General features: G+C 46.0%; 9 protein-coding genes across 19 annotated transcripts; 3 read left to right on the forward strand and 6 right to left on the reverse strand.

The window, feature by feature from the left end:
- Positions 1-1,031: 1,031 nt before the first annotated feature.
- LOC136196552 (salivary glue protein Sgs-3-like) lies at positions 1,032-5,032 on the reverse strand. Of its 6 annotated transcripts, none has more exons than XR_010672274.1 (13): positions 4,828-5,032; positions 4,577-4,693; positions 4,359-4,478; positions 4,175-4,303; positions 3,742-4,121; positions 3,475-3,694; positions 3,263-3,426; positions 3,010-3,198; positions 2,758-2,955; positions 2,501-2,617; positions 2,154-2,273; positions 1,969-2,097; positions 1,032-1,915 (listed from the first exon to the last, which is right to left on the reverse strand). XR_010672274.1 is itself a non-coding variant. In XM_065986134.1 (8 exons), exons 4-8 carry the CDS (start codon positions 2,840-2,842, stop codon positions 1,140-1,142), a joined length of 1,227 nt encoding a protein of 408 aa, XP_065842206.1. In that variant the 5' UTR covers positions 2,843-2,955; positions 3,010-3,198; positions 3,263-3,426; positions 3,475-3,625; the 3' UTR covers positions 1,032-1,139. The 6 variants fall into 6 exon arrangements, 3 of the variants coding, with proteins under 3 accessions (XP_065842206.1, XP_065842222.1, XP_065842214.1); XR_010672273.1 differs by having other exon boundaries at positions 3,475-3,631; positions 3,695-4,121; XR_010672272.1 differs by having other exon boundaries at positions 3,475-4,121.
- A 491-nt stretch (positions 5,033-5,523) lies between these two features.
- On the forward strand, positions 5,524-6,601 carry LOC136196600 (COMM domain-containing protein 5-like). The gene is made up of 7 exons (XM_065986194.1): positions 5,524-5,682; positions 5,731-5,891; positions 5,945-5,973; positions 6,025-6,075; positions 6,135-6,230; positions 6,289-6,364; positions 6,414-6,601. Exons 1-7 carry the CDS (start codon positions 5,535-5,537, stop codon positions 6,513-6,515), a joined length of 663 nt encoding a protein of 220 aa, XP_065842266.1. The 5' UTR covers positions 5,524-5,534; the 3' UTR covers positions 6,516-6,601.
- Positions 6,498-9,918, reverse strand: LOC136196514 (LON peptidase N-terminal domain and RING finger protein 3-like). 3 transcript variants are annotated; one of them, XM_065986086.1, is made up of 14 exons: positions 9,588-9,918; positions 8,905-9,464; positions 8,669-8,784; positions 8,499-8,603; positions 8,352-8,433; positions 8,163-8,262; positions 7,986-8,100; positions 7,888-7,929; positions 7,728-7,828; positions 7,337-7,537; positions 7,182-7,278; positions 7,040-7,130; positions 6,912-6,985; positions 6,498-6,863 (listed from the first exon to the last, which is right to left on the reverse strand). In XM_065986086.1, exons 2-14 carry the CDS (start codon positions 9,287-9,289, stop codon positions 6,639-6,641), a joined length of 1,734 nt encoding a protein of 577 aa, XP_065842158.1. In that variant the 5' UTR covers positions 9,290-9,464; positions 9,588-9,918; the 3' UTR covers positions 6,498-6,638. The 3 variants fall into 3 exon arrangements, with proteins under 3 accessions (XP_065842158.1, XP_065842152.1, XP_065842163.1); XM_065986080.1 differs by having other exon boundaries at positions 8,905-9,918; XM_065986091.1 differs by having other exon boundaries at positions 7,900-7,929; positions 8,905-9,916.
- Positions 8,374-10,306, forward strand: LOC136196620 (U8 snoRNA-decapping enzyme-like). Of its 2 annotated transcripts, XM_065986211.1 has the most exons (4): positions 8,374-9,515; positions 9,565-9,736; positions 9,793-10,059; positions 10,108-10,306. In XM_065986211.1, the coding sequence occupies exons 2-4, from the start codon at positions 9,599-9,601 to the stop codon at positions 10,288-10,290; spliced, it is 588 nt and encodes a 195-aa protein (XP_065842283.1). In that variant the 5' UTR covers positions 8,374-9,515; positions 9,565-9,598; the 3' UTR covers positions 10,291-10,306. The 2 variants fall into 2 exon arrangements, with proteins under 2 accessions (XP_065842283.1, XP_065842291.1); XM_065986219.1 differs by having other exon boundaries at positions 8,374-9,736.
- LOC136196580 (ADP/ATP translocase 3-like) lies at positions 10,288-11,507 on the reverse strand. The gene is made up of 2 exons (XM_065986173.1): positions 11,249-11,507; positions 10,288-11,191 (listed from the first exon to the last, which is right to left on the reverse strand). The coding sequence occupies exons 1-2, from the start codon at positions 11,453-11,455 to the stop codon at positions 10,412-10,414; spliced, it is 987 nt and encodes a 328-aa protein (XP_065842245.1). The 5' UTR covers positions 11,456-11,507; the 3' UTR covers positions 10,288-10,411.
- A 17-nt stretch (positions 11,508-11,524) lies between these two features.
- Positions 11,525-14,110, reverse strand: LOC136196535 (stromal interaction molecule 1-like). 2 transcript variants are annotated; one of them, XM_065986109.1, is made up of 13 exons: positions 14,047-14,064; positions 13,910-13,976; positions 13,763-13,834; positions 13,572-13,705; positions 13,397-13,511; positions 13,228-13,339; positions 13,055-13,176; positions 12,823-12,994; positions 12,742-12,766; positions 12,627-12,689; positions 12,415-12,576; positions 12,267-12,367; positions 11,525-12,221 (listed from the first exon to the last, which is right to left on the reverse strand). In XM_065986109.1, the coding sequence occupies exons 3-13, from the start codon at positions 13,806-13,808 to the stop codon at positions 11,660-11,662; spliced, it is 1,614 nt and encodes a 537-aa protein (XP_065842181.1). In that variant the 5' UTR covers positions 13,809-13,834; positions 13,910-13,976; positions 14,047-14,064; the 3' UTR covers positions 11,525-11,659. The 2 variants fall into 2 exon arrangements, with proteins under 2 accessions (XP_065842181.1, XP_065842175.1); XM_065986103.1 differs by lacking the exon at positions 13,910-13,976 and having other exon boundaries at positions 14,047-14,110.
- Positions 14,111-14,116: 6 nt separating this feature from the next.
- Positions 14,117-14,946, forward strand: LOC136196632 (steroid receptor RNA activator 1-like). Its single transcript, XM_065986231.1, has 5 exons — positions 14,117-14,312; positions 14,362-14,462; positions 14,524-14,632; positions 14,687-14,757; positions 14,808-14,946. Exons 1-5 carry the CDS (start codon positions 14,132-14,134, stop codon positions 14,901-14,903), a joined length of 558 nt encoding a protein of 185 aa, XP_065842303.1. The 5' UTR covers positions 14,117-14,131; the 3' UTR covers positions 14,904-14,946.
- On the reverse strand, positions 14,835-17,758 carry LOC136196499 (rab proteins geranylgeranyltransferase component A 2-like). Its single transcript, XM_065986058.1, has 19 exons — positions 17,706-17,758; positions 17,584-17,646; positions 17,467-17,533; positions 17,326-17,413; positions 17,135-17,274; positions 16,942-17,080; positions 16,824-16,883; positions 16,647-16,763; positions 16,477-16,597; positions 16,311-16,426; positions 16,149-16,255; positions 16,018-16,092; positions 15,926-15,967; positions 15,807-15,869; positions 15,691-15,751; positions 15,531-15,630; positions 15,374-15,472; positions 15,190-15,326; positions 14,835-15,136 (listed from the first exon to the last, which is right to left on the reverse strand). Exons 2-19 carry the CDS (start codon positions 17,630-17,632, stop codon positions 14,924-14,926), a joined length of 1,794 nt encoding a protein of 597 aa, XP_065842130.1. The 5' UTR covers positions 17,633-17,646; positions 17,706-17,758; the 3' UTR covers positions 14,835-14,923.
- On the reverse strand, positions 17,724-20,034 carry LOC136196546 (integrin-linked protein kinase-like). Of its 2 annotated transcripts, XM_065986121.1 has the most exons (13): positions 19,875-20,034; positions 19,653-19,818; positions 19,467-19,562; positions 19,305-19,401; positions 19,206-19,253; positions 19,120-19,149; positions 18,974-19,059; positions 18,808-18,920; positions 18,631-18,755; positions 18,455-18,576; positions 18,299-18,398; positions 18,107-18,243; positions 17,724-18,050 (listed from the first exon to the last, which is right to left on the reverse strand). In XM_065986121.1, the coding sequence occupies exons 1-13, from the start codon at positions 19,961-19,963 to the stop codon at positions 17,847-17,849; spliced, it is 1,413 nt and encodes a 470-aa protein (XP_065842193.1). In that variant the 5' UTR covers positions 19,964-20,034; the 3' UTR covers positions 17,724-17,846. The 2 variants fall into 2 exon arrangements, with proteins under 2 accessions (XP_065842193.1, XP_065842184.1); XM_065986112.1 differs by having other exon boundaries at positions 19,653-20,027.
- Between the last annotated feature and the right edge of the window lie 38 nt (positions 20,035-20,072).

The following is a 20,072-nucleotide window of genomic DNA, read 5'->3' on the forward strand; positions in this document are numbered from 1 at the left end:
CGTCCTGAGCATGACGTTATAAACTGCTCCGGGGTCCTGAGCACGACCCCGTCACAAAAAACTGCTCCTCCGGTCCTGGGCAAGACCCCGCCAAAAAAACTGCCCGCGCAGAAAGAGGGGAAGGGCTGTTCGTTTTTTTCATTTTATTGAAATAAAATTTCTATACCCTACCCTTTTCTCCATGACGGCGGCAGCGCACCACCCCGCCGGTGTCCCAACTAACCCATCCCAACTAACCTATAAACTAACCTCTACCTACCTACTAAGCGCGCGTCGAGAAGCAAGGCGTGGCAAATCATGTTATGCGCCTACTAGGTCCACATGCTTCCTCCTATGACTACAAAAACCTATGACTACATAAAAACGTTCTTTCCAGCTCCCCTTCTCTTCCACTCTTTGCTCATAGAGCCTGAGTGAGCATGGCGGCGCTGTCTCTTCGTTGCCTTGTCGTGTCCTTTTTCATCTGATATATACGAGGTCTGTGCAGCTACTGGATCTTTCTTGATTTGCAAAGCGCGTAATATACCACTCCGCGAGCCAAACGTGAGTACCTTTGATGGAAGGTTCTGGGGACCCGGTTCTGGTTCTAGCATACGGAAGTAGTCGTGCTTCCTGGAAGTTCGAGATTGCAAATTCTCCCGCAAGAAATACGGCTTGCGGCTCGATGACGAAACAACGCGGCCACGTGGGGGGCGGGGACCGTAAAAAAAGTCCTCCAGGGAGCCCCCAAGTAAGAAAAGGGCGCGCGAGGATATTGAGCAAGCTCATGGTCTTCGATGAGAGTAGGAAGCCATTTCGAAACAAGCAACTGCCTGCACAAACGTCGATAGCCTACGAAACACGCGCGCGATCAATCGAGGTAGAGAAACGGCGTTTCGAGCTTATCTTGTCGTCTCAAAAAGCCTCGCATTACAGCGAAAGGCTCTTCTTCAGTCATTCGATCGGCTGGTGTGCTCTTAGACGTCGTCGTGGTGGAGCTCTATCTATGGTTGTGTGCAGTTCTTCAGCACTTGCGACCACCAATGCCCGGATACAGAGCACAACCCGGAAAGATAATCACAGGTGTGACGGACAGACACCAAAGTACAATGAACGTCGCTGCTTTTCCTACAAGAATCTTTTCACTCGTACATAACTCTCTATTGAAGTCCACTTCCTGCTTCGGTAGGAGCCTCAGTCGTCATTTCCTCTTCAATGGGAGGTAGAGTGGTCAATTCAAATTCTTCGGTAGTAGGAACCTCAGTATCTCCTGAGGTTACTTCAGTTGTTGGTTCAAATGGAGGCAGAGTCGACAATTCTTCAGTAGTAGGAGCTTCAGTTGCCACTCCTTCAGTAGTAGGAGCTTCAGTTGTCACCCCTTCAGTAGTAGGAGCTTCAGTTGTCACTTCTTCAGTAGTAGGAGCTTCAGTTGTCACTCCTTCCGTAGTAGGAGCTTCAGTTGTCACTCCTTCAGTAGTAGGAGCTTCAGTTGTCACTTCTTCCGTGGTAGGAGTCTCAGTCGTCAATTCTTTCGCAGTAGTAGGAGCTTCAGTTGTTGGTTCAATGGGAGGCAAAGTGGTTAATTCAAATTCAGTAGGAGCTGCAGTATCTCCTGAGGCTTCAGTTGTTGGTTCTTCAGTAGTAGGAATTACAGTCGTCAATTCGTCTTCCGCAGTAGTAGGAGCTTCAGTTGTTGGCTCAATGGGATCTTCAGTGGTAGGAGCTGCAGTCGTCATTTCGTCTGCAGTAGTAGGAGCTTCCGTTGTTGGCGAAGGAGACAGTGTGATAAATTCGAATTCAGTAGGCGCTTCAGTATCTCCTGAGGCTTCAGTTGTTGGTTCTTCAGTAGTAGGACCGGCAGTCGTCAGTTCGTCTTCCGCAGTAGTAGGAGCTTCAGTTGTTGGTTCAATGGGATCTTCAGTGGTAGGAGTAGGAGCTGAAGTCGCCATTATATTTTACAGTGGCTACTACTGTAAACGAAAATCTAACTTTTGACACAAGCTTCACTTTCTTCCTTATACTCAAACCCAAGAGGGCAAAGGCACATGTAACTGCTATACGTGTTGACGCAACGTCTGTTGGAAGGACATCTGTCAGGTGCCATGCAGTCATTGATATCTAAAATTTTTTTAAGTTGATGTTACTTATCATGCACAGTATCTCTCTCACTGTACCCTTGCACCGTCCTTTGTGAGACAATTCCAAGCCACGTGGACAGACGCATCGATAGTCGCCCATGGCCATCTTTCGGCACTGAAACTGACACGGATGCTCACATCCATCTGTGCCTAAAGCTAACAAGACGTTGGATCAATAAACCAGAACAAACACTAAGAGAGAGAAAGAACGACTTCGGGGCGAGCGATAAGAACCGTCGCGACGCCCCGACACGTGCGAGTGGAGCGGCGCGGGGGAAGTCGTTTGGTCTTTGACCAAAGCATTATGCATGCACAAAAAACGTCCTTCCCACCGTCCGATAATCTCCCTTGGGATCTATTGGGGGAGTGTCGTTTCTTCTAACCTTTGCACGTCCTCCGGTCGGCAGCGAGGGAGTAGCCGGAGTAGCAAAAACACCGATAGCCACCGGGGTAGTTAAAGCATCCGTGTTCGCAGAGATTCTGGCTGCATTCGTCCACGTCTACACAAAGGGAACAAGTAAATTAAATCGAGACGCCGGACCGCAATTCGACGACGACTCGTAGGAGTCTCGCCATCTCTCCCGAGACATGGAGTGATCGCGCATTCTCCGTGCAACGCGATGCCGCAATCGGGTTATACTTTTGCGTGGCCTTGGAGCCGCCGCTCCGCTCGCCACCGCCGCCATCGCTAGAAGCAACGCACACACGCACGCAATCGACGCCATCAAAGAGGATCACGGGGAAAAAATGAAGGAAAAAGGATAGAGCGGCGGATTTATGCGGTCAGCGGTGTACAGACGCAGAATGAATGGGACGCGTGTGACCCCGAGAGGGCGGGCTGTAAATACAAAATCTAATTAGTCCTGCTTTGAGAGCTCTTTTATATGCTAACCTTGTGTAGAATCCTATTAGAACGTGGACCACAACGCCGCCTCGATTCTACGTCGTAATTTAGTAGGCCTTTGGGTTAGGAATCGTACACCACTGTACGTCCAATAATGAGTCTGATTTGACGATGATGACGACGAGTAGATACCGGACGCAGCTTGGAAGATAAACTTCTGCGCGGCGAAAAAGGATGCTGTAAAAGAAAGAGCATTGCTACGGAGAAGTAGACAAGTGCACGAAGCGTGGCGACATCTTACTAGGCTCGTCCTCTATCCGGCCGTGATGCCAGCGACTTCGTCTTTTCTACTCTTCCTCCTCCTCTTCTTGTTTGTTCTATTCGTCTTTAGTGCAGCTCAGTCGGTCGTCGTTTGATGGCGAGAAAACAGACGATCAGGATCCTCGAAAGGAGCCCTTCTTTATTCTACTAGACTCCATCATGTCATGCAGCTCTTAACGCGTCTAAACTTACCCTGCTGGTGGATTCGTTCGGTCCGCCATTTTCTTGAGTTAAGTGCCGCTCACGTGACACATGATTATTGATTGGCTTTGGCGAAAAATCATCCGCTCTTCTGTGGCCAACGAATGCCGTTGGAAATCAAGCAGATGCTTCTGGCGCTCAAAAGGGCCTTTTAAAAAAACTCCTCCAAGGGTCCGTCAGGGAAAGCGTACATCAGGGAAAGCGTGCGAACCTGCGTGTAAATCATAGGCGTGCATCAATGATAATATTGAGGGCAACTTCTTAATTCGGTAGAAGCCTCAGTTGTCAGTTCCTTCAAAAATCCCGGTCAAATTCCTTAGTAGGAACCTCGGTAGTCGATTCAGTGGGCGGTAGAGTGGTCAATTCCAATTCTTCAGTAGTAGGAGCTTCAGTTGTTGGTTCAATGGGATCTTCGGTGGTAGGAGCTGCAGTTGTCATTTCTTCTGCAGTAGTAGGAGCTTCCGTTGTTGGCGAAGGAGACAGTGTGATAAATTCGAATTCAGTAGGCGCTTCAGTATCTCCTGAGGCTTCAGTTGTTGGTTCTTCAGTAGTAGGACCGGCAGTCGTCAGTTCGTCTTCCGCAGTAGTAGGAGCTTCAGTTGTTGGTTCAATGGGATCTTCAGTGGTAGGAGTAGGAGCTGAAGTCGCCATTATATTTTACAGTGGCTACTACTGTAAACGAAAATCTAACTTTTGACACAAGCTTCACTTTCTTCCTTATACTCAAACCCAAGAGGGCAAAGGCACATGTAACTGCCATACGTGTTGACGCAACGTCTGTTGGAAGGACATCTCTCTGGTGCCATGCATTCATTGATATCTAAAAATTTTTAAGTTGATGTTACTTATCATGCACAGTATCTCTCTCACTGTACCTTTGCACCGTCCTTTGTGAGATGATTCCAAGCCACGTGGACAGACACACTGATAGCCGCCCATGGCCATCTTTCGGCACTGAAACTGACACGGATGCTCACATCCATCTGTGCCTAAAGCTAACAAGATGTTGGATCAATAAACCAGAACAAACACCAAGAGAGAGAAAACGAGACTTCAAGGAGAGCGAGAAGAGCGCAGTTGCGTTTCTTTTAACCTTTGCACGTCCTTCGGTCGGCAGCGAGGGAGTAGCCAGCGTAGCAAAAACACCAATAGCCACCGGGATAGTTCGTGCACCCGTGTTCGCAGAGATTCTGGGTGCATTCGCTTACGTCTACACAAAGGAAACGAGTAAATTAAATCAAGACGCTTAACTGTAATTTGACGACGACTCGTAGGAGTCTCGCCATCGAGACATGGAGTGATCACGCATTCTCCGTGCAACGCGATGCCGCAATCGGGTTATACCTTTGCGTGGCCTTGGGGCCGCCGCTCCGCTCGCCACCGCCACCATCGCTAGAAGCAACGCACACACGCACGCAATCGACGCCATCAAAGAGGAAAAAATGAAGTAAAAGGGTAGGAGCGGCGGTTTTATGCAGTCAGCGGTGTACAGACGCAGAAGTGAATGAGATAAACTCAAGAGGGCGGAGCATGTGCGCGTGGAAAATATGAAATCTAATTAGTCCTGCTTGGGAGCTGCTTCTTCCTTATATGCCAACCATATATAGAATCCTATTAGAACGTGAATGATTGCGACGGCGACCACAACGCCGCCGATCCCGCTCGATTCCACGTCATAATCCAGTAGGCCTTTGGGTACGAAGCCCAATAAATAAATAAATAAATGAAGAGAGTCTCGAATGTCTGTACCTTGGAAGAGAAACTTCTGCGTAACGAAAAAGGCTCCTATAGGGAGAAAAAGCATTGCCGCCGAGAAGTAGACAAGTGTGCGAAGCGTGGCGACATCTTGCGCCGTCCAACGACGACCGACTCTAGAAAACCGACAATCAGGATCCTCGAAAGGAGCCCCACTCTTTATTACTAGACTCCATCATATCATGCATTTGCTACGGCTCCTGAATTGTCTAAGCTTACCCTGCTGGATTCGCTTGATCTGCCATTTTCGTGATTTCAAGTGCAGCTCACGTGACACGTGATTATCGATTAGAAACATGGCTGCCGTTCAGGTAATGACGATGTCTGGCGCTATGGCGAGAGATCGTCCGCTGTTCTTTGGCGCGCGAATGCCGTCGGAAATCAAGCAGATGCTTCCGGCGCTCAAAAACGTCGAGAAGGGCCTCTTTAGGAAACTCCTCCAAGGTCCGAAGAGTTCTAGAGCGAATACGTCTCCGCAACAGCGTTTTCTAGCTTGCGTGCGAATACTAGAGAACGAGGATAGCGGTCTAGACGACCTGAGCGCGTTGAAATCGGCGAACGCGAGCGAAGAAACGATTCAAACCGTCTTCTCCGGTTTATTGGTTCTTCTTCGATCCGCTCTTCGAGTACCCCGAACGTCTCTGAAATCAGAGGTGAAAATCGACTATTCTAAAATTGATATATTTGGTTATTACAGTCTTTGCAGACTTTTCGAGCAGATCTCAAGGAAATAAAGTGAGTACAGGTAATTCATTTGTACGTAAATAGGGAATATTGATATTCTAGGATTCCCGCTGAACTTATTCCTGATATAGTCAAGGCCGTTTTTGGCTCTAGGTACTCGGCTTGTTTGTAATGTATGGCTCTAAGTACTCACAAGGGGGGGTCTACTATAGGAGAGATACTCTGGATGATTCTGCTATTGAAAATCGAGTTCGTCTACCCACGTTGCAATCATTGAAGTGGCGCGTCGACGTTTCCATTTCGACTAGGTCAGGAAGGGGAGCATAAGCGCTCAAAATAAAAGGTGTTATTTTCTCCTATTGACAGTTCTCTCAATCGCGTTTTGGAGCCCTCCGTTTTGATGGAAATGACATTGAGCGACGGAAGAATTCATACCTTCGAAGTAGGTTAATTAAATAATTTTAATCCTATTTCTTATTTCTTCTAAAAAGGTCCCCGTGTCTAAATTCCATCAACTTCGCTACAACGTCGCTTACGTTTTGAAGCAGATGGAAGATCTCGAAAGACGAAACGTCTTGAAGATCAAGGACTAGACTACTCTCTGTATTGCTTCGTATTCCCACCCCCCAAGCCCCATCATTTTCATAGCAAAAATCCAATAATACTAATAATAATTGTGAATATAAAAAAGCATACCGACCGCGCACGTGGTTCGTCTACATCTGCCGACAAATATTGCTCAGAACTCCGTGATACTCTCGCAGTTCCTTTGTCCGAAGAATACGCTCTTTTGTGTTCGTCGCCTTGAGGACTTCCTCCTCTGCAATCTGCTCCTGAAACGCAGCGTGCATCCACCAAACCCAAGCGGGACCATCGGGCAGCTGGTCCACTTCCGTTTCTTCTAGCGACGGAAATTCGCCAAACTGTTGCTCAAATCTTGCCTGTGCACAACGATGAAAAATTATTAAATAGTATTAATTTACGGATACCTGAATTGGCGGTAGTAGACTTTCGAACCAAGCCTTCGTCTCTCTGTACACGTCTTTGTTTAGACTGCGAATTTCTGTGCGTAATTTTATTGAAAAAATTTGCATTTTTGTCTTGTTCTATTGCTCGCCTCCTATTAGCTCTTGACCCTCAATTTTATCATCCGAAAAACAGGTGACGCGAGCTGTGTTGTAGCCGTCACGCGTACCACGTGACAGAACCTATTCACAAGAATTAATTAATCATTTACTTGTGGATCTCAAGTGGCGTACTTTGAATCGTCTTCCGCCTACGGTATCTATGAGAGATCGACCGTCCGGCAAAAATTTGGCATCTCTTATGATCAGCATCGTCCCCACGTCAGAAAATCTAAGAAAAAAAATACATGTATAAATTCAAGTTATTGCGCGTAGTGTTGCTCGCGTGCCTATTCGTTTCGCAGGACTTGCACATGCCGAATTGCCGCGTTCCCGATTCGATGCAACGGCGCATCATGAGACGATAGCGTGGCTCGAATATGTGCAAGGGACAGGCCACGTGCGGATAGGCGGCAACGCATACGAAAACGGGAATATCAACTTCGACTGATTGAGACGATGAAGGCGTGGCAAGCTGTTCAACAGTTGGCCTACCGGTAATAGGATTAATACATAAATGCGTACTTCTCATCCAGACCCTCTCCGCCGTTCCCGTATACTCACGTGAATATACGAAACGGCGGAGAGGGTCTAAAAAAGATTTTAGTACTAAAGTTGGCTCTAATGAATAATTAATTTAATAAATATGTATTTGGAATAATGTTGACGTTCTGTGCCTACCCAGCTACTTGTTGCAGTTCCTGTTCTTGTTCCGCTTGCCGAGCTTTGTATTCAGTTTGAAAAAATTTCTGTATGAGTTTCTCGAGAGCCACTGTGATAGGCTATTAGATAGGAAAGACGTCAAAGTGTTCGAAAATCAAATGGAACAAAATTCTCGTACAGTTGAGCAAACCTGTTCTCTTCCCACGAACGTGGCCAAATACTAATAAGCAAAAAGTAGAGCGTGACGTCGTGAGATGCGTATCAGTATGGACTCACGTGATGCAAAGGTGTTCGACAGCTTGGGCAAAATGGACGATGATCCAACGATCGATTCATACACGATCGACAGAACACGTGACCGCACGGTAGCGTCACCGGCTCAAACAACAATCTCAAGAGAGAGAAGAAATAACTAAATGAAGAAAAAGACGTCGTCTATATTCTGTAGCTAACCTTCGACATAAGACACATTCGAAATCTTCGTCGGTGATCAAGTGAGAAGGAATCTCGTAATCAACTTTGCTTCCCAACGATGATGATGACGACGATATTTCTAAGAATTAACGGCACGTAATGCATTTAGTGCATTAGTTACAATAAACAATGGGCACGTTGTTTTGAGAAAATATGGTAATACTCCACCTTGAGTAGTTCGTTCGAGAAGATGAATGAGGACGGATGTATTGTCCCTTCGCTGCGAAATTCTTTCCTTGATCTGCGAAATCTAGAATATCGAAACCGTATTCGCACGATTACTCAAGGATGCGCCGGCCACGCCTCTTCCTGTACTTTATCCATATTCGGATGTTCGAGCGAAACTGCAATGATGCCAAATGAGACCGCCTCCTCGGACTTTCCGAGGCGTTCGAGAGCGCGACACTTCAAGTAGCAACCCTAGTAATAAAAAAATGAAGACCTTCTTCTTCTTCTTCGTCTCTCTCTTAGGTGCAAAATCGCACTTTCGGAGAATCGGGTTTCATTTTCAGCGCCATTTCCGCCTCCCGAAGTGCATCGAGAAAATCGCCGCGAGCGTAGAAGGCCTTCGATCGTTTGGCAAACAACCGATAATTGGGACCTGAAATAGTCGACAACACCTCAAGCTGATAGCTAGGACAACCGCCCCCCTATACTAGCAGCTGTCCAAGTCACGAGTGAAAAAAAATCGCGTCTCTTTCATAATTCGCCCCCCTATTACCTAATTTGAGCCCCTCCGCGTAGAAATCGAGCGCCTGCGAAGCGTTTCCGGCGGCGAACGCTTCGTTGCCTTTCTGTCGCCATTCGACGGCGCGCACTCGATCGGGAAGGCACTTTCGCACCAGATTCGTCAATATGACGTTCGGTTTGTAGGCGGTTCCATTGAAGAGACGCTGATCGGCGGAGAGTTTGGCGACGCACGTCGAGCAGAGCGTACTTCCGCTTGCGAACGTGATTGGTTCGAATAGGAGGTCCGTGCACGCTCTGCACGCGAGTATGCTGTCGTTCGATGTCGATTCCGAGTCGGCTTTGCGTTTGCGGATGAATTCGAGGAAGTTTTCGAGTTTTTCGCCGACGTTGGTCGCTTTGTCTTCGGTTTCGGTCATTTTTTGTGGAATCGATGGGGTTCGGGTGCTCGGGAGTCTCGACGCGTCGACTGGACGCTTGCTATGGACTGCGCATCTCCGTTTACACGACGTCGAACCAAATCACGCACGAGTTGGGAGTTGATATTAACTCGATATTCGTTCCCTTCCTCAATCACGCTTTCTGGCTTCCGTCCTAAAAACTGATATTCGATTTTCGAATTCACAATTCAGCGAGCAACTTCCGGTGCGTAAGAATAAATAAATAAATAAATTATTTAGCGAAGTGCCTTCAGAGAATTGATACCAACCGGCTTACTCGATCGATCGATGGAGACATACAGGCTAGTGTCGAGAGAAGAAGCGCTGTTGCTTGACTCTTCGTACAAGCACGCGTGCCATGCACTGCTCTACGCGCCTTGCAAGGATAGACTTTTCGGACGCATCCCCATTCGATACGCAATCATGGTAACCTGCTACATTTTAGGTTTAGGCTAAAATCATTTTCCGCTTTCTCTTTCTAGATGCAGATGCGATTCGACGGCATGATCGGCTTCGTTGGCGGCTTCGTCGATTCGGGCGAAGATCTGACGAGCGGACTGCGACGAGAAGTCGCCGAAGAGCTCGGCTGCGCCGCCGACGAGATCGAGTGGAGCGACGACGACCACGTGACATCGCACGTGGACGAAATCAATAAATTCTGCCTTCATTTCTACGCCAAACGACTCACGTTCGAAAAATTCGTCGCCATCGAACGCAACTCGGTCAACGCAGTCGATCACGGCTTAGAAGTAAGGGCCGAATATCGGGCGTTTCGTAAGCCTTATGCAATCTGACAGGTTCTGGGCACCATACGATGTCCCGTATACACGTGGAAAGACACGCTGGGCCTACCGTCGTTTCTACGCAACAATTTCGTCGGCATGGCGCGCGATCAACTTCTTGACTGTCTCGAACGCGAAAAAATTCTAACGAAAGAGCAAATCGACGTCGCACTAAACGCTACGACGTCGAAGAAATAAAATCGATAATAATGCATACATACATAATTCATAATCAAGAGACTCGGAAACAGAAAAAAAAACCCGCACAAAATCACGATCATAAGTTAAAGGGGGAACCCTACGCAGCCTAGTCCGCATTTTACACCCACTTCTTGATCTCGTCATAGAGAGCCAAGACAAGCGCGCCGCCCGTGCCGCGAAGCACATTGGAAAAGGCCCCCTTGAAGAAGGCGCGACCCCCTTCGTTCTTATAGATCTTCCTCCAGCAATCGATCGTGCCCGTATAGAGCTTATCGGCACGACCCGACTGCATCATCATGCGACGACGTACCGTATCGAAAGGATAGGATATGATACCGGCGACCGTGGTCACGCACTGAGCAATAAGCCAAGCGACGACAAACGGCGTCTTCTTCGGATCAGGCAACATGCCCTTGATCGTATCGAAGAATCCGAAATAGGAAGCACGATAGATAATAATGCCTTGTATGGAGACGAAGAAGCCTTGATAGAGACCGCGAACGCCGTCGCTGCGCACCGTCTTCACGAGACAATCGCCGAGACCCGTGAATTGGCGATCGGCGCCCGATTTTCCGATGTCGGCGGCGAGACGCGTACGAGCGAAATCCAAGGGATAGACGAAGCAGAGCGACGTCGCGCCGGCGGCGCCGCCCGACGCGAGATTGCCGGCGAAGTAGCGAAAGAATTGCTTTTTCTGATCGACGCCGCTCAGGAAGAAACCCTTGTATGTGTCCTTGAAGGCGAAGTTGAGCGCTTGCGTCGGAAAGTAGCGTATGACGTTCGCGAGATTGCCGCGCCAGAGCGAGAAGAAGCCCTGCTCGCGGGGAATGCGAACGAATGCGTCGACGATGCCTTTGTATTGGTTTTCGACTGTGATTTGCGTCGATGCCGCTTGTACCTAAAAGGGGGGGCCCCGGTTCGAGATGATCGATCGATTGGGGAGATTCTGGCTTACTTGGAGTAGGAGTTTGACGCGTTCGATTGGAGCGACTACCGTTTTGGATACGGCGGCCGCTATGCCGCCGGTGAGAAGATCCTTTCCGAATTGTTTCGCGCTAAACGGTGGCTTCTCGTACCCTTTTTTCGGAGCGGGAGGAGCCGCCGGAGCGGGAGGAGCCGCCGGAGCCGGCGGCGGAGCGGCTGGAGTTTTGTTGTCCGACATTCGCGAGTAAGGCGAGAAACCACGAGGGACAAGAGGGTTGTTGCGCAACAAACCAATAGTGCGCGTGCGCACGATAGCCACGTGGTTTCCACGTGGGCCTTCTCTATGACTACATGTCAACTAACGCCGTACATCTCTCTTTTCTATAACAGAATACTATGATTGTTTTTCTTGTATATCATGACGTAATAGAATCGAGTTATTTTACTTCGTCTCACCTTTCTTTAGCCACAAACGACGCTTCTTCATCTTCTTTTCAGACTCGTCGCTCTCATCCATCGACGGCAAATTAGCGCACGCAAGCGAATTATAATCCTTGGCATAATCCGCCTGTATCCGATAAAAGCTCGCCACACCGGAATCAGCCGAACGTCCAAGCAACGACGGATCGGAATTACGCTTTCCAATATCTCCAAGCCGAACGATGGGCCGCGATCGCACGGAGGCGGCAGTTAAACTCGTAAGAGAACTCGACGACGAAGCGGGATTCGATTTTCCCAAACTGTCCGTATCCGAAGAATCGCATTGCGTGGGGGCCTCTTCCGGTACGAACCCCAGCGACTTCTTAGCCGTCGTATCATTCGTTGTTTGTGCGACCTTTCGAATGCTCAACGGATCCGACGCCGATCGTCCGAGAACGGGGGTGGGGCTCTCGGTTGCCGTTGGAGACGAGACGCTGGAGACTCTGCAGCCGCTTAGCGCTTCGATTCGCTGCCATCGGAATCGATGCTCGTGTAGATCTTCGACGACGTCACGGAGGAATTCCCTAGGTACTTACACTCAAAGTCATAATGAGGTATGGTAGTCCTACTTTGCTTTGATTATTTTCTTGTCTATGATTTCGAATTGATGACCGTGGGCGAGACGAAACGTTCCGAAGAACGATCCGCGTTTCTTGCTCAGTTTTTGACACTGTGATGAAAAAAATTCGAATGATTCTTTTATTTTTTTTTTCGTACTCCTTCTTTGGCGATTTCCATCTCCTCCAAGGCGCGCTTCTTTCGTTCGTTTATAAACGTCTTTTCACGATCGTAGGAGATTTGAAGCCATTGTTTCAGCTCCGGCGGAAATGAGTTTCGCTGCGCAAGTTCGCTGTGAGCTTCGGCCAAAGCAGCTCGCACCTTGAAAAGACTATTTATTAGAAAACTCCATGCAAAAAATTTATTCTCACTTCGTGTAATTCTTCGGCGACTTTTCGTTGATCTTCCACTTCCGCTTCGTCCGCGAGAGATTTCTAAAATACAAATGAATGAGAACGCAATCAAATTTTAATTAATTAAACGAACTTCATCCGGTTGATCTTCAGATAGCCTATACATTAATTAATCATAATTATATTATGAAATTAAAGTCTGGTTCTCTTTTACTTTTGTTGTAGAAGCTTCAGCTCTTTTTCCGCCTGTTGCAGTGTCTCCATGTCCTCCATCATCTTCCTCATTTCTTTTCTCGAGACGCTTTTCACTTGTCGCGTGTAAAGAAAGAGAAATCCGACGGCGAGCAGAGAAACGACCAAAGCGAAATCCTTCAAGACGTTTCCACCTCAAAGAGAAACAAATTTCAGACTATTTCACTATATAATAGAAGCGCGGACTAACTGACCTCTTTCGAATAAAGGCCCAAATAAAATGGCGTCAATAGCCTTTAATTCGATCTTATTCCGATGCTTTTTATTCATGATCTTGAGAACGTCACGCAAGTATCCTCTCTTACGATTGGCTATTCTACAAACAGATGACTTTCAATCAAAAAAAACATTGAATTTAGCCACTAACAAGGGCAAGAAGTTTCCCGTAATGGAGTGACGTCGAAATGCGTCGGAATATTCCGGAAGTTGGACAACGGTATTTATCCAGTTAATGACGTCATTAGCAGTCCAATTTCGCACTAAGAAAAAGATTAAATAAATTCCATAAACAAAAGGAAGAAGTAATTTAAATTAACCTGGATTGGCCAGCCACGCTCGTTCGAGATCTTCGATAGATATGGATGGATCGTTGCCGTGAAAATATTCGTCTTTTTGTCTTTCGTCGGCGTACTGTAGCTCCTCTCTCAAAAACTAAGAGCAGTAATAATAATAAATAAATTATTTAATTTTTAATTATATTGCTACACGTGCCTCCTTCGATTCCAATGAATCAATAGAACCGCTATGATCGTCGTCCAAGAGCTTGTGCACTTCGCTGAGAGCTTCTTTCACTTCTCTAGCGTATGAGTCCTTTTTGATTTCAACAACATCGCAATTGGCTATCACTGGAGCGAAAAAAAATGTGAGCGAACCAAAAACGAGAACAGAAAAGGTGAACGTACAAATAAATAGAAAGAGATACGGCGCTGTCTTGGCGTATGACGTCATCGCAGATGGCCTCTGTTTACATGCACCTGTCGTGGATGCAAAAAATCTTCGATTAGACGATTGTCTCGCTCGCCTAGGCGCACGATACGACAACTTCCTACTATTAGCGAGATTTCGAGTCACGTGGCCGTTTCGAGCCAATTAGACAGTGCCAGGTTGTTCCTAGCACTGGGAGATGTTTCCACAAATACATTTGGACTGCGAGCGAGTGCGAGCGAGTGTCCGGTGTGTTGCTTACCCTCGCGATGACGTGACAAAGCCGGACAGAGATCGAGGCCCTTGGCAATTCGGATCTACTGAAGTGAGCATGCGTAATCCAGGAAATGTCATCTGATCGCGGTTGGAATGACCCACCTTCGTTCGCCTTCTCCTCGACGGGACAGGCGCCGAAAAAAGTCCTCAGTCGCCGACTCGTGCACGAAACGAAAACCGAAACGAAAACCGACGTGGCAAACCTAGAAAACGGACCTCCAATCGGTCCTCCACCCATCATCAATAAACAACGTAATTAGAAACTCGAAAGCTTCCACTAATTAGCAACAGAAATGTTTAGAAATTAAGGAGACGCCGTCTCGCGCCGATGAAGAAGTCGACACGAGCCAATCGCTGAACGAGCTCGATACATTGTGGCAAAAGAGCATAGATAGCATCCCAGTATGTTTAGTTTTCCAAGAAAAAAAAGGGGGCCCTTCTTACAGTCGAATTTTTTCCTTAGAAAAAATTTCGTGCCGACATCGAACGGCGTTTAAATCTCTTAAAAAATGATTGGGAATCGGAACGATTGTCGATGGATGTCAAACAGCGAATGGCCAAACTTATACGGGGTGGAGATAACTAATCTTAATTATTTAATTAATTAATTAATTGGGTTGCGTTAGGATTGGCGTGCGGGGATTACGACTCAGCTTATCGCATTCACGTCAGTCTCATGGTCGACAGTGTGACCGAAGTACGCTACTTTATAGAGATACTTTACCTGGAAATAAATCATATCTCTAGGTTAGTCAGTGGATGGTGGGAATAAAGCGAATTATATCCACTCTTCAGCAGAACCCAATAGCTCCAGACACGGACACGAAACTAGATGAGAAATAATAATAAAATTATAGCATAAATTATACTTCGTTTTGCTGTTCTGTTTTCTCGTCGTCTTTCGCCGGCTCTTTGTCTTTCTCTTCCTTCTCCCCTTCTTTGTCCTTCTCCCCCTCCGTTTCTTTGTCTCCCGGATTGCTATGGCTTTCCTCTTCGACGTATACGACGTCATCGGGGTCAGGTGGAGCGGGAAGAATTTCCTCTCCCGGACAGATGACGTCAAATATGGATCTCGCCTAAACAAAGCGCTTCTTTTTTTAAAAAATTAAACAATCAATATTTATTGTACTTTGGTTATGGCCTGATGAAAACCCAGTTCGGCATCCGGTTCTGACGTTGCTATGACGTTTGCCGGAAGACCGGTTTCATCTCTTAGTCTAATATCGGTCTGACTGAAAAACAATCTCCAGAAAACGCGAGGTTTATCTAGTGATAAGTATAAATAAATTAACTAATTAAATAGCCAGATTCACCTTCTTCTTCATCTGATCCAAAGAGTGCCTCAGCTGTTGTCAATAAAGTGTCCTTTGCTGACTGCGATTGATGTGAACTGCACGTCAAATGAACGACATCTAGACAATAACAATATTCGTGGCTATAAAAGCATCAAATTTCTCATCATACGCATACGAGAATTTTTAGGACATGCAAAGCTCAGAGGGCCCAGCTCTAGAGCACGCACAACGCCGGGTATCGCGCTAACAGAAGGAGGCACAGTCAAAAGAGTCACCTAGGATAAAACATCATCAATAGTAAATCGACTCCCTGAAGAGATTAATTAATTAAACACTTTTTCATCATCGCAAGGCTTGATTGACTTATTCGTGACAAATATACCGCGAGACACCTTTCTAGGATTTGACTCCACTGAGAAAATTATCATCTATTAGGAGATTTCTCATTTACCTTACAGTCTCTGAGTGTATCCCTTCAATACCACCAATATAGGAAGGACCAGCCAATAGCCATCTGTAAAGAACATAGCGTATAAAGAAAGATCTGTGCAGTTTTCTCTTATTATTTACTTTGCGTTGAGCCGTTTTCCCTCTGATACGATGCCTTGAAATCTAGATAGAGCAAATTACTTATACACGTATCCCCATCATCTAACCCTAACCTATTCTCAGAATCAATGATCAATTTATCAGCCGTCTTCTTCAGAATGTATATCCCTCCAAACACAGCACACAGTCTAAAAAATAAAAAAAAATCAGCTATGTTTCCACTCTCTAAAGGGACCAGTGCTACCGGCAAAAGGCTTGAGGCAGTTCAGCCGTCCCGTAGAGTGGCCACAAAAAGGGAGAATTTCCGTATCTTCCTATAGAGCGAAGGTACTCCCGTATGCTTGTCAGAGCCTTCGCGAAATTCAATTATATGAAATCGCAATTGAAGATATTCTACTCTTCTTACCTCCAAAGTTGTGGATTGCTCCGTTTTCATTGCCAATGCGTATAGAATGAAGTGCTGTAGATTGAGAGTGAGTTTCTTGAATTTGAGAAATTCGACAAACGGTTTGTCCTTGAAATCTAAATCCTCGCTAAAAAGAAAAAACTAAACGCGGGAATTTATCACCTACCTTCGTATTCATCCAAATGATCTTCAAAGTCCATGCAAAACGTCAGAAATTTCATAAGCATTCGCTTTTCAATTATATTGACGATTTGGCTATTGAATACGTCAGCTCTAGAGGATGGCACCTAGAAAAAATCAAAATAATTTTAATTGGTCAATTATTTCCCTGCTTACGTCTCGAAGCATTCCATTCATGTGCGTCACAATTCGTGACACGGCGCGAAATTCCAGATAACGACTCACTTGCGAAGAAATCAGCAATTCGACCAATGAGCCACGACAGTAAAGAACCTGAAAAATAAATAAATAAATAAATAAAAAGTATAAGCAAGAAATTTTACCACAACCTACTTTCGGAAAAAGATCTATATTGAAGTGTCTCCAATCTTCTTTGAGTTTGGTCCAAGTAGCCTTGCACCGAAGAAAAATGCATCAGTTGATTCTAATACATACAGTACACAATACTTACGGCATCTTTTGTTTCTCTTCCTCTTTCTTCTCCTTCTTCTTCATTTTTCAAAGTTTCCGTCGTATCAGCAACTGCACTTTCATTTTCCTCGTTCACCGTTTCTTCTTCCGTCTCGTGTTTGATTTCAGTATTAGCTTGACTAATAAACAAAAGTTCTAAGTATAGAACTTTTATTTATAGAGTAAATACGTACCTCCTATCTGTCTCTGTCTCTGGCACTAGAATTTCCTCTACATCTAAATCTGATACGGTAACCAATGGCTTTGACATGGACAGCAGTCGTTCTCCATCTTTCAACAAATCCGAATAGTCACGTTCATCTGGAGCACTATCCTAGTAAAATATATAAATTAATTAATTAATTAATAGAATTGCTGTGGGTACTGAGTTTCCAGATGATTTCACTGATGCAATCCATTCTTCCAGATCTTTCCAATTGAAAACGGCCCAATTTCCGCCGTAGTATCCATTGCTAAGAGTAGGCATATTCAATTGCACTGTCGTAAATGAGGTGAGTCCGCCCACCTGTCCAAATGAAGGACTTTTCGGCCCGAACGAGCCAAAGCCGCGGCGACAATCGCTTCCACAAGGCCTAAATTAATCACTATCAAAAATATCTAAGAAAATATTGGCTGCTTTCACCTGTTCCGAGCACAATGCTGTCGTATTCGTCGGGAAGATCGTCGCCCATTTCGAAACCGACTTCTATTTTACAAGTACACACTTATATAAGCACATCCACGTCGCGTTCGTTCTTCATTTACATCGCAGTTCGAAATGAGAACGGAAAAACGTTAGTTGCTTTATCCGGGACGTCTATCTATAACGTCACGTGCGGGTTATAAGAAGCATTTCATTCATTCACAGCTTAAAATCGCTATCTACGCTTGCGTACGTCTCGAAGTTCAAACGGCGGAGGCTTGAGCGACACCTTGCGCCGACGGCATCGACAAAGGAACTCTCTCTCGCACCATTTGCTCGACGATGGGGCAAATCTTGGAGAAAGGGGGCCTTTGAAGAGGATCGAACGAAAAGCAGAGACTCATGAGTCGAGAAATCTGCTTAGAAACGGTCCTCGGAATCTCCAGCCCGATCCCCTCGCGAGCAACCTAAAAAATAAACAAATATTTAATCAATAAAAAAAATAAAGATTGTTGCTACTCACTCTCATTCCAACTTGCGCTGGGTGAAGCCCTTCAAACGGCAATTTCCCAGTCGCAAGTTCGAAAAGAATAACGGCGTAGTTCCAAACGTTAGTCATTTTCATATTCAAATTCTTCTGCTTGTATCCTTGCCTCAAAACTATCAGAAAAAAAAAGAGATATAGACATAGAGGAGGTTTAGAGGTCTCCCTTACTCTCAGGTGGCAACCACTGGGGATAATGGGTCTTATGGGTTTGCACGACGCACCACTTGGCGTCGCCCAAATTGATACGAGCCAGAAAATCGTCCTCAATCTAAACACCACTTTATAATAAAAAAGGGAGAGGGGTCCCTTTGATTCCTAATAGACCATGATGTGATGACTTCGGAGCAAGAAGCTTGGCTTGCTTAGCTCAAGCGAATGCAAATAGGTGATTGCCTTTGCGATGTCGTATGCCCACTCAAGCCGATGGTTCTCAGTGAACGAGATCCCTTTAGCAAAAAGTCCCTAAGTATATGATGTGTATAGATATCTCGTCTTTTTACCTGCACTTTCCGTGTGTAGCACGTTGAATAAGGATCCGTGAGATATGTACTGGCTTACGACGGCGAGAATAGGCGGCTCCACGACGGCGCCAAGAACGGGAAGAATATTCGGATGCGAAAAGATTCTATAGATGAAAACAAATAAATAAAATCAATCAATGCATTTTTTCTCATTACCTGCATTTCATGAATTCGTCTCTGAACGTGTCCACCGTCTGTTTTGATAAATTTCCAGTGATTTTTAGTTTCTTGGCGACGACAGTGTGTCCAGTCCAAATTCCCTTCCACAACTAATAATAACAATGATTGCCACGTGATTATTATATTTATTATGTGTCATTGCCTCTCCTGTGGATGTGTCTGACAATTTGATCGACAGTGTCAGAGATGACATTGAAATGTCGGCGTCTCGAGACTTGAAATCGCTATCTAAAAAATAAAACCCATCTAATAAAATCGAATTCAAAAAATAATCAATAATAAACTTACCCGCCTTGCTTTTATGAGTCGATGAACTGGCTAAAAATGCAAGCAATATATTCAAATGAAAAAACAAGAAACATATCTCACTGAACCTCTGTAGGGTATCGTTTCAATTTCCTGACCCATCCTCGAAGCCTTATCTACAAAAAAACACCCTCAAAAACTCAACACTCTCTCCAAAAAAGATTTACCAACGAGCCTTCTAGCAAGCATTCTCTTCGCCTTATTCAACGGCGTTTGACCGTCTTTATTCGCCTGAGCGACGGGTGCACCCCGATCCATCAATTCCTAGAAGAAAAATAATGGAATTAGCAAAATTAGTTAATTAGCGTCCACAATAATAGTAGTCCAACTTCCGCCACTTCGCCGTAATTCCAAAAACACGCATAGTGAAGCGGCGAATTGCCGTGTTCGTTCAATCCCCTCACGCTCGCCCTGTTCCGAATCAACTAGAGCAGAAAGAACGAAGGGAGGAGGGGTCCCCTTATAGAATAGAAGAAAAAAACGCGCGGGTCCCCCCTTCCCTTCCCTTCCCTTACGATTTTAGCGATATTCAAATAACCGTGCGCCGATGCGAGATGAAGAGCCGAATCGCCGCCCATGTTGACGATGTCGACGCGAGCGCCGCGCGCGATCAGCATTTCGGCGATCGTTTCGCGGCCCTGTCGCGACGCCCAATGGAGCGGAGTGAATCCGTGTTCGTCTCTACGGTCGGATGGTCGCGAGCGCGAGTCGGTTTTCGAGGCGCTGCGACGTCTTACGTGCAATTCGGATCGTTTTCCGTCGAGTAGAGCCATTTGCGAACGGCGTCGACGCTTCCTTGACGAACGCAATAGAAAATGTCGTCCATTATCGTGCGAGGTTAGCGTGCGCTGTGAGAGCGAAAAAAATTACTACGCCCCTCAATTCTTTATGAGGGCTTTGCTCCCAAAGCGAAAATCGGCAACAAAACGACACCT

The sequence above is a fragment of the Oscarella lobularis genome, chromosome 1, assembly GCF_947507565.1.
Source record: "Oscarella lobularis chromosome 1, ooOscLobu1.1, whole genome shotgun sequence".
In the NCBI taxonomy this organism is placed as follows: Eukaryota; Metazoa; Porifera; class Homoscleromorpha; order Homosclerophorida; family Oscarellidae; genus Oscarella; species Oscarella lobularis.